This window comes from Aedes albopictus, chromosome 3, assembly GCF_035046485.1.
Source record: "Aedes albopictus strain Foshan chromosome 3, AalbF5, whole genome shotgun sequence".
Classification (NCBI taxonomy): Eukaryota; Metazoa; Arthropoda; class Insecta; order Diptera; family Culicidae; genus Aedes; species Aedes albopictus.
Window position 1 is genome coordinate 375,827,230 of NC_085138.1, and position 11,789 is coordinate 375,839,018.

The 11,789-nt window shown below is 37.2% G+C and overlaps 1 protein-coding gene across 1 annotated transcript; it reads right to left on the reverse strand.

The window, feature by feature from the left end:
- Positions 1-1,767: 1,767 nt before the first annotated feature.
- Positions 1,768-2,943, reverse strand: LOC109403664 (uncharacterized). Its single transcript, XM_029876152.2, has 2 exons — positions 2,628-2,943; positions 1,768-2,146 (listed from the first exon to the last, which is right to left on the reverse strand). Exons 1-2 carry the CDS (start codon positions 2,865-2,867, stop codon positions 1,814-1,816), a joined length of 573 nt encoding a protein of 190 aa, XP_029732012.2. The 5' UTR covers positions 2,868-2,943; the 3' UTR covers positions 1,768-1,813.
- Between the last annotated feature and the right edge of the window lie 8,846 nt (positions 2,944-11,789).

Genomic DNA, 11,789 nt, shown 5'->3' on the forward strand with positions numbered 1-11,789 from the left:
TCCGTCTTTCAACTTGCAACCTAGAACGCCTCTTGCAGTTGATGCTTGCTGTTTGATATTTCCTGTTGAATCTTTTTTCTTAATTAACAGTATCGTATCTCCATCTGTAGAGACAGCTGAAATGTAAACGAGGATAGTTTAGCCTAAATAAATTAGTAAGTATATATTACTACTAGTAGGTTCTACTATAAGATGTCTCATGACCTAAGATACTGACATGAGTAACATAAAAAAAAGAAATGTGATACTGAATAGTATAAAGTTCATTACCATCAGGAACGCAGCAAAGGAATTGATGGCAGGAATCGACGAACATTTGACCTTCTTTAAAATCCAAAGATTGTTCTTCCTTCAGAACGCGTAACACTAATCCCACCACAGCACGATTTGACTTTAAGAAATTCCATGTGTGGGTTGTTTGAACTAATGTTTCACACTTTTTCCATTTAGTGCTATCCCGAGCGTTAATAAGTTCAGGAATAAATCGTGATAAAATGCGTCCTTTTGCCATCTCCTCCATCTCCGTGATTGTCAGGTTGTTGGTAAGTTTTTGCTTCGTAACATCCGTCATCTGTATTGAAAGAAACCGTAAATCGCGTTAGACTCGCAAATCACGTTTATATATGTATATATGACCTTATACTTAAGGCGCATGGACACTACATCAACAACTGACTGCTCAAGTGCTGCATTTTCTGCTGCCTCTACAGCTTCCTCGCCATAATCAGTTTCTTTTTCTTTTTGGATATGTTTTGACCGTCGCTTTGAATTTGGATTGGCTTGAGATTTTCTGCTCCTTGTCAATGATTTTGCTTTCTCATCGAACATTTTTTTGGTCCAAAATCCTGGTGCCTCGCCCGTAAACATCTCCATATATGTATCGTGCCATTTATAGCCTTCATTACACATCAACGCAGTAATGTGTACTCGTCTCCGGTAGGACCCTCGGCTCATTGTATCAATTCTCTTTCCAACATTGTATTTACAGAGCCGGCAAAACAAGTTTTCTGCCCTATAAAAAGGTTAATAGTATTTGTTGACTTATCTTTCGAGGCAAAAGTAGCAAACAATTAAAGCGAATCATATGTTTATGCATATCAAAATATGTGATTATGTAGTAGACGCGATAACCAATTCCACCATGTATTATTGAAAAGCGAATAAATGAGGCAGACTTCCGTTGGCTGGGTAAGTTTCAAGTCAGTCAGTCAGTTAGGTTTAATTTGGCCGTTGTGGTAGCATATTTGAAATTGATCGAAGAACATCTGGACTATGAACAATTTTTTGAGGCACTACAGTAAGGGAATGTCCATAAATTACGTCTCGCATTGAGGGACATTCAGCAATGCAGGACGACTCATACAAAAATGTCAAAGGGCATACATCATACATCATACAAAAAGTGTGTCATAAGGCCGCACGGGACGACGTGTAACTTTTCCTATCCCCCCTCTCTTTCTAACAATTTGCCTCACGATTTTGAAGATGCAAATATCCATATGTACTGCACTGACGTAGCTGAAACTTTAGTTGATTTTGCACTTCAAGTGAGCAAATGAACGATCAAATTTCTAGTCAATATAATATGAAGTAGAAGTTAAGATTTGCATCTTACTAACAACAGAGCAATGGCGGCCATAAATAGTCAATTTTTGCGTGGCTTAATTTGTGGACGTTCCCTAACAGAAAATGTTCTTCATTCAGTGGGAGTAGTGTAGATGTCCAAATACTTAACTTGAGTGCTTTCAATAACCGAAATTTGCGGCGAAGGTCTTATGGATTCAAACATACAGTACAATTTACACATTGATACCTACAAGTTACTTGTTTTGTTCTCGCACAGGAACTCTGCCTTAGACGCTAATTTTTCCATGATAACCAATATCTTGTCCCAAACGCCGCATTTTTGTAAGTCCGTTATGATGCTGGGGGTATCACTGGGGTCTTCATTGTATTTGCAAAAATAATCCCTGCAATCATTATGTGCACCAAACACGTGATACGGTACATTCCTTATGTCATTCCGTAGCCCTTCGATGTCAGTCGACCCGGTCTCAGCACAATGCTTAATGGCACTCCTTGCACCTTTCGTAATGCGCTGAATACGGTTCGATACTTGGTCGGAAAACTGCTTAGGGCACTTTATCTAAAAAAATAAAAATGCTATTTTCACATCTACTTATGTGTCAATATCGGCCAATAAAAAGGTACCAAAGTTGACTCCACCACATTGTTGTAATGAAATAGAGCCATATAGCCACAGCTGTAAGGGCGTGGGTATTCGGCATGACTATGCTGGGGGTGTCGGGATGTCGGAAAGTACCATCGTGCCTGCCACCCGATATACACATGCAATATGGTTATTGGCAGAGAAAGCTCTCAGTCAATAATTGTGAAAGTGCTCATAGAACACTTAAGCTGAGAAGCAGGCTTTGTCTCAGTGGCGACGTTATGCCAAGAATAAGAAGAAAATTGTATCTTAATTATTTGCCTTCTAATTCTGTTACTTTTGAGTGAAAAACACCAAAGCGGTGGCTCTGATAGTACATCATTTTTTTTTAATGATTCCTGTATGGGAAAACCAGTTTGGTACATTTTATTGATCGATACCAAAAATAATATGTTACCTCACGAAGCTTTTTTCCAACATTTTTCATGGTGTGATTGCAGCATAATTGATGCTTGATTTCGTGTCCGTAGGAAGAGCTGTTTTTCAACTTCGATACCGTGGTCGAGTCGCCATCAGTGATAACGGTCGTAAACTTCACTCCTTTCTCCAAAAGTTTCTGGAATCCTTCAATCACGACGTGACTCTCCATTCCTCCAGATGGTCCTGTATAGTTCTTGAAACATTTGTGCTCGGTCATGCTGTTGTTGGACGTGTTGCGATTGCAAGCGGAACATCTTTTGTTTCTTGTGTCAATGTACACAACTTTCTTGCTACGGGTACCAATAATGGCCGCACATTCGGAAGCCGAACTGTATCTGTGCCCATTACTTCTTTGTCCCCATGACCCGTCCAATTCACAACTTAGATTCAGGGGAGAATCGCTTGAAAGTCCTCTGTCTCGTACTTCTTGAGTGGCAAGATTCAACTCTTCTTCAATCGCCTTATCCATTGATTTCTCTAAGGCTTGTTCTAGAATTGTATCCATTGCCAACTCGTCTTTGAAAAAACTTTTTCTGTCCATGAATGGAATGTCTAAAAACGAGAACATTTCATTTGCCATTGCATATGTAGAACCACTATTCAGTATCGCCCAGTCCATACAGAACCGCAGTCGTGTACCACGGCTCGGTTCTTCAGAAGATCCTTTCACGAGCAGATCGCATACGTTACACATAAGCCACAACTGTGAACGCATGGATTTCACATCTTCTTGTCGCGGGCACAGAACACCGCAACAAAATCGAGAGTGGGCTGCCTGAGCCATTACAATCCACTTAATGAAATAGTCGTAATCTACTATTCGACGCCCTGACAGAATCTTCCATTTTGGAATAGTGATTTGAGAAAATTCGTCACCGTTCAGGGCTTGGCATCTGGAACTGCAAAAATAAAAAAAAAATAAAAAACAAAGGAGAAAATAGGATGAACCACGATATAAATTCCACGTGTTTGACCCAAGAAATAAACTAAGGTGATTGAAAATAGTTTAATTCTCAGTATAGAATTAGCTTAAGTTAAAATACACATGAAAAAAAAAAAACAAAAAAAGTTGATAGTCATTGTCTTAATACAATAAATGCTCTACTAACTACGCACAGTATGTTGGGTCTGTGACAATCAATCAAATCCCTCCCTATTTACGTAGTTTATGATCGATCCTTTATAGGGCATACCCAGCGATGTGGTAAACGTAACTGTTGTATGAGCAAGTTTAGTTGATTCGTAGTTTGTAGTGGGTAGTCTGGCGTATTTTTGTCACATTAAAAAAATACGCTACACCGTGGAGAATTTTCCGTTTGACGAAAAGTTTTCCCCAACTGGAGCGGGAATCGAACCCACACTCCGAGGTTTACGAAACGACTAGATAACTGACGCCTCTAGCCGCACGGCCACGAAGCCCACATTTAAACCTGGTAGTGTGAGCTGGGCGATGGATTTTCACGAAAATTGTTCTAGGTGTTACGTCTGTTTGTCTGTGTTCAAACTTTATTCAGATTTGTACAAAGTTGCATAGTCTACTCCTAGTTTTTTTTTTAATTTCTAAGTTGTATTTTCAAAAGCCATTCCTTGAGACAAACATAAAAAATGAATGTACAGATATATGCATCATACTGAACGTGTACCTGCGAGATGCTGATGGGTTGATTGGGATGGATTCTTTGGCATCAGTCCCCACGAAACATTCCGAGCGACGGTTTGCCGCGGGAAATTGAAGTTCATCGAATGTGGCATAAATCTGCATCATCTTTCCTTCTGTCGATTCGGTTTTGTGTTCTAGTGAAACGGGTGTCCTAACTTTAGGTACTTGTATCTCTCGTTGCGGGGCTATTGTAGCGTTTTTGATACACGCTGTGCAGTAACAGTCCAGGACCAACGGGGTGACCCCTCCGGGTGGTAGTCCTGGGATTGAAATGATTGTTGTCTTCGATCGAGTTAAATTGCTGCCAAGCCGTTTGTTATTACGATGAATATCACGATCTTCAAGCTGGCCGTCTAAAATAAGAATTGGACTAATTTGAAAACCAATATACTTGAGTATTACAACAACTATTTTACCATTCCGCTTACTGGAGACTTCAGAGTGCACTAAACTGATCGGACTTTCAAGCAACTCGTCGCTAGGAAACCGCACTATGGGCGCTGGTGATACTGGGTTGTCAATTCCGCCACTTGCATACTCTGGACTCATTCTGATAGCACTGCGACTCAAATCACCTAACTGAGCACTATTCATGATTCTCGAGCCCGCCGCTGACAAATCTAGTTCAGGAATGTCTTCTATCTTATCGTCGTTGTTACGGAACATCGGTGAAGGTGGTGTAGTATCTGCGAACATTTGGCCCACGCAAGATGATTCACACCTGTCGTGTGTTGTTGGGAATTCCGGTAGTTGTTCCTCGTCGCAATAGCGGATCGGTGGTTCCGGTGTGCAATGTATGGCGGCTGCTAATTCGAATCCGTATGCGTTGGTTTCCCACGGAAAAATATCATTTTCGGAAATAGTGGGGAAAATCGATTCTAACGCATTTTCCAGTAACGGGATCTCTGGCAGCGCTAGGTCCTCGATGTCCATTATGTAAGATTCTGCCAGACTGTGTTCATTTACAGTCAGTTCACAACTCTCTTCGACTTCCGTGGGGCGCTGAATGTATGGCAGGGTGACATCTTCCGTGCTATCCGATGCAAACCGACCGAATGCGAATTCACAACGGCAGTCTAAAAATGCATACGAGAATACAATACTAGTTGATACTAGTTTATAATGCATTGATAACTCACCTTCAATTGAATCTTCCGGTTGAACGATTTCCAACAGCTCTGTCTCTCTGTCGTGGCCCGTAGAAATTCAACCAGAACGAAGTTGATCTGGTTCTGTATTCGCTTCGCTGTTTCCTGGTCGAGTTTTCCTAGAAAACCAGGACAAAACGGCAGCTTTCCTCTTCCGGGATGGTCTCGGCATGATGTAAATATTGCTTCTGTTTGTTTTTGTTGACACTTTTTGCGGCCGGAGTAAACATCAGACAGGGTTGCCAATTGGTCAAATTACATGGAGTTGCCACACAAAAAGTAGTTTTTTTCTCTTCAGTTTTGAAAATTAAAAATATTTTCAGCATAGGATAGTTTAAAATGAATAGTCTGAATACATTTAAAGGCTAAGCAATTAATTATAATGAATGTTTTTAACATTTTATTCAGCATTGTCTTCAGATAATCTGGCATCTCTGTCAATGATGATCAATGACTGTTTATGTTTTGGTGAACACATACGAAACCAGATTGCGTGTGTACAATATCGAAAACAAAATTAATTTCTGATTCGGTGTTCGGACTTTTGGCAAGCAAATCGTCAGAATTAGTGCGAAAAATGTTGTCACAACCCATTTAATTCAAAGATTAGGTAAATATAGAGAAGTGATAAAATTTACACAATCGTCCACAGTGAAATTTAGGTAAAAAAGTGATAACAAAATGTTTGACTGAAAGTGGAGTGCAAGATGGTGTGAAGAAGAATAAAAAGAAGCAGTGAACGGTCGTCGGTCTTCTAGGATGCAGAAGTTGCTAATTATGCATATAAATTGTAAAAAGTTATGTGTTATGAGCTCTCCGTAATCTTCGCCTCAATCGATCAAAATTCTGCAATCGTGTGTAAGGTAAATATCCGTTATTTTATTAGATTTATTTTTGAAACGTTGAAACGTGTATGTGTTGGTGTAAAAATATCAATGATTACGAAGGAAGCCATTTTTCATTGACACCCCAAAAAGCCTTAATTGGAGCAACTTTGCCGAACACACCAAGTTTGTAACTCCGTTACTTTTCAAGATACGTTACGTTTTCTTTCATCGACCCCTTGAAAAAGGTTTTTGCGCAATAACTGTCTAAAAATTGATTCTACAATTTTCCCATGTTCTACAAAGTTATAGATAATGGTAAAACACACAACTTTGCGGAACATGACATCCCGATAATTCCAAAATTAAAATAGTTATAACGGTTTTATAGTTTTTTGGGCCATATTTCAAGCATATATAACTTAGCTATAGGCAAATATATGCAAATTTCCTTTTACGCATGTGAAAGTACATGTAATTGCCTCTCTTAGAAAGCCAAAATCATCAAACTGTAAGAAACTGTAAGATGGTTTTTGTATAGAAACTTACATCCATTTATGTTACTCTTATATGGGATTCATACATATTTTCAACATATTTATTTGACAGTTCATGTCAGCTTGCATTTTGATTGTTATTGTAAGTGTGTGTTAATATAATGAAAGGTTTGTTGTGTATTCTGGATCATTCATGAAGTACGTTACATAAAAACTCACCAACTACTTCTATTTTCTTACTAACTCACAATGCTCCACGTAGTCCACGAAAAAAAAACGCATAAATTGAAACTTCTTTCGTCGGATCACGAATTAACAGCAGGTTTCTTTGAAGTGTAATAAGATTTATAACTAACTATAACCAATGTAGACATAGATATGTACCAGTGAGAGCGTTGACAGAATATGTCACGCGCTTGTTTGGAATTTTTTAAGAAATGGCCATTCATTCGCTCTTTTCGTGGACTACGTGGAGCACTTGAGTTAGTAAGACAAAAGAATTAGATGGTAAGTATTTATGTAACGTACTTCACGAATGATCCAAAATGCACCACAAACCTTTCTTTATATTAACACACACTTACAATAACAATAAAAATGCAAGCTGACATGAAATGTCAAATAAATATGTTGAAAATATATATAAATCCCATATAAGAGTAACATAAATGGATGAAAGTTTCTATACAAAAACCATCTTACAGTTTCTTACAGTTTGATGATTTTGGCTTTCTAAGAGAGGCAATTACATGTACTTTCACATGCGTCAAAGGAAATTTGCATATATTTGCCTATAGCTAAGTTATATATGCTTGAAATATGGCCCAAAAAACTATAAAACCGTTATAACTATTTTAATTTTGGAATTAGCGGGATGTCATGTTCCGCAAAGTTGTGTGTTTTACGATTATCTATAACTTTGTAGAACATGGGAAAATTGTAGAATCAATTTTTAGAAAGTTATTGCGCAAAAACCTTTTTCAAGGGGTCGATGAAAGAAAACGTAACGTATCTTGAAAAGTAACGGAGTTACAAACGTGGTGTCTTCGGCAAAGTTGCTCCAAACAACATTTTCTACAACTTTTGTGAAGACACCGAACTCGTATCTTGAAAAATTCAAAAAATAAATTTTCTATCTCACTTTTAGGGGGATTGATCATTTTTCACAGAAGCTCAAAAGAAGCTCCTTATTATAGTGAAAAACTTTCCCGAAGACACCATGACGCTAAACTTCATAGCAAAAAAGTTATCAATTAAGCGCGCTAAAATGACGAAATCAGCCACTGTGCACTGTGGTGCTGCAGATGAAGACCTAGAGCATCGTTTTTGTAAGTGTCAAAGAGTAAAAAACGCTTGGTTATCTCTAACACAGATGATTAGGGCCACGATAGGAAGAATATGTAGTTTCTCTGAATTATTGTTCATAAACATGAATATTCCTCGAGAGAAAAAGACAAAGACTATGAAATTGTTCATTAACTATGTCAAGTTCATTAATAATGTTAATAATACTGTAGATACGAGTGCTGATAAATTTCACCTAGAAAATTTGTAAATATAAATTGTATATATAAACACAGTTAGAATTAAAATGTAAATTTAAGTTTATTTTCATGCACATATTTGAAGCATGAAAATAAACTAAAAATACATCGCGTTGTAAATTTAAAAGAATTCAAACTAAAGGATGATCGTGTAAATTTAAATGACGTTTATTTTTACATAAACCACAGCACGCGCCACTTTTGTTGTGTGTTGTTCCATTCCCAATCGTTCCTATGATACAGAGTTTTTTTTTCCTTCTCCCGGCGATCAGAGGCAGAAGAAACATAAACACATACAATATCATGTCAGAAATCATCGAAAGTGGTTCATTGATTTTAAATGCTTTATTCCATATTAACAACATTATAATCTTATTTATGAAATGAAATCTGGAAGTTAGCAAGTCAGCACAACCGCGTAGTTTCACGCCGAGGTGGTGATTATCGAGGATGACGACGATGGCACTCTGCTGGGTTGCGGGTAGCTGGAATAACACAGGCTGTTTGTTAATTTTCAACCACAGTAGCTAAGTTCACGTATCACTTTCGATACCAGCTTATCAAATTGAACTTACCTGCAGATTTGCGGTCGTTGAATCCATATGATCGAAGCACTGAACTGAAGAATAGTCAAATACTTGGACCAGCTTTCCACACACGATTTCTACGCGCCGACCATTTTTTTACTACTAGCGGTTGCTAATTCGATTTTACACGTTGATTGAAATTTGTGGTTTTATAAGTTGAAAATTAAATACAAATGTATGTATTTTCATGTTCCAAATATGTGCAGTTATTTTAACTCAATTTTAAATTCTTTGCGAGTTTCAATCAATGTTAATTCCAATGCTTCGTGATTTACATGCCATTGAAAATTCACCAGTTTTTGCTGTGAATGTAATGTTACCAATGACAAATAAACGATTTTACAAAAAAAAATCAAACCAAAACTAAAACCGATGAAAGTAAATCTAACATAGAAGAAAGGTTCAGGCCTTCAGGAATTGAAAAAAGTTATTGGCAAGCGGCAGCATGTACACTGAACGAAACCCCCCGCCGTGCAAAGAATGATTCTTCATTCAATGCGATACAGATCCTCCAGAATCTCTATTTTGAATGATAACTCAGCAGAATGGCTTTACTGCGTCCTGCTGAATAAAAATCATCCTGTTTTGAGATTACAATTGTCACAATAATTAAATGATTTTTCGCATAGGGTTTGTTGTGATTGATTATCATCACAAAATCATCTGAAAGTATTTTCTTCTGTATTCCAAACAAAAAATCATTCGTTTTCAGGCCAACATCTGTCATTGATTAAAAGTAAGATGGTGGTTTCGGACTTTGTTGATTTTCGAGATTCTTGGATCCGAAGAACACATCACCAAAGGTAAGAAAGAATTATTGTTCATTATTTTGTTCTACAAATATTTTTGGTCCTATGCCTGGAATTCATTTACAGGATGCCAAGCAGGATGCTTCCAGAATCAAGTCCGGAATATCCAGTTTTTGCGTTGGATTGCCGGATCCACTAGGAGACCTACGCAACCTATGTATATGTATTTTCATATTGAATTTAAATTTGGTCAGATTGAAATTATATAAAAATAAAATGCTAATTTCCAATTCAGAAATGCTGCATGAAGTTTTTGTTTCCATTTTTTTAATATTAATTTAGAAATAAACAGATCCTACAAGAAATCATGCCGGAACAGGAATGAATATCATTCGTTTATTGGTTTCCTTAAAAGAAACGAAAATCATCTTTTTCTGAGATAGTCATCATTCAAATTGTTTTGGTTTTGAAGGACGCTGCATCAAACGAAAATCATCCGATTCATGACTGAAAATAGGCATGGGGCTCGGATGAGGCAAAAATCATTCAAATTATGGCGGGGATTTTTGCTCAGTGTAGTACACCATGGATTATGATTTTATCTGAAATCGAGATGGATCCCCTTCAAATTTCCAGATAATTCCCAGCTCAACTTCCATCTCCCGCGAATCTGCACGTCATCGATTAGCGCTTCCTCAACTACAAACTTCAACACCATCGGATTCATCTGAATTAGCAATACCTTTTCCTTTATAGTACCTACGAGCTCTCAGTTTGTTCTAGTAGATTTCCCCTGATATTTCGCTCGCAGTCCTACCTTGCTACCGAAAACAACCCAAATTTATCATCACTCGTATCGATCGAGTCTGGCTTCGGATCCGATCGTCTTTGTATCTGATTTAAGATCCGTCTGCTACTCCTGGGTGGGAAAATCAACAATGCATCGCCTCTTTGCTTCAAATACCATTCTGAGCGTATGAAGTTCACGATGCATTTGTGGAGTATATGCTTAACACGTAGAAATTCAACGCAGGAACATTGAGGACATTGGCCGGAATCTGGATCAAGTAGCAAAAAGATGAACGTCGATGAGAAAGTAGAAGGAGAAAATCAAGACAAAAATATAAGTGTTTATTTTTCTTTTTTTTATTTACATTTGACATTCCTCTCGCCAGAGACTCGGTACGGGAAGCCGCTTATCAGCCGAATAATTCGCCAAAAGTGGCTTTTGAGCAGCCCTTTTAGAGGATATAGTTCCAATTAGCTCTGTTGAACATGTTCTATATTCGACTATAGAACCGACTTAATGCCATTTTTATGGCTTAATGGTTACTTGGGTGGTTAATGTTGATGCTTACGTAAAAGCCTATCAAAGTTGCATAATTTACAATATCTTACCAACATTGTTCCTTTATGGTGATGTTAGTAAAAATAAACATTGGTTCTAAAATGAAATGGATGACTTTTCATCAAGTTACTTTGATCTATCTAGCAAAGACGAGTTAAATTTGCTTAAACTGTATCGTATTCCATATGAAAATCCGTTTTTTATTCAATAGAATTTTATGCGTTGATTTTTTCGCTATACTTTGTTCTGAGCACTTTCAGAGCATCCAAAAGCTCACAATATTGTCGAAGATACCAAGTTTTTATCTCATCGATTTTAAGAGTTACAACTGATTTTCTATGTAAAAACCGTATTTTTAAAATTCTTCAAACAAAAAAAGTACTCACAATTTTTTCACCATAAATAGAACAGAGTTCGATCTTCTTAATGCAATTCGGCGATTGAAAATTCATTTGCTCTTTTTGAGATATGACTTTTTGAAAAAAAAAAAATGTTTTTTTGAAGAAAAAAGCCAATATTTTTTAAACTATGAGAGACAGAACATTGAGCTCTTTGGAAAAATATGCGTCATTGAAGGTTCTGAAAGTGCTCGGAAGAAAGTTTTTAAGAGAAACGAATGGATTCAAAGTTATTGCAAAAAAACTGAATTTCATGGATCACCCTAACATGATTATTTAAAAAAAAATATAAGTTAGGAACCATAAGAGATAGAATGATGGTTTCTTCGGCAAACTTTCTCCAAATAAGTTCTTTTACAACTTTGTAGAACATTTTGTAAGCGT

Coding starts and splice junctions, on each gene's coding strand:
- LOC109403664 (XM_029876152.2), bottom strand. CDS start 2,867: ATGACCGAGCACAAATGTTTCAAGAACTATACAGGACCATCTGGAGGA. Junction 2,147..2,627: donor TTGGAAAAAAGCTTCGTGAG/GTAACATATTAT, acceptor TTATTTTTTTAG/ATAAAGTGCCCTAAGCAGTT.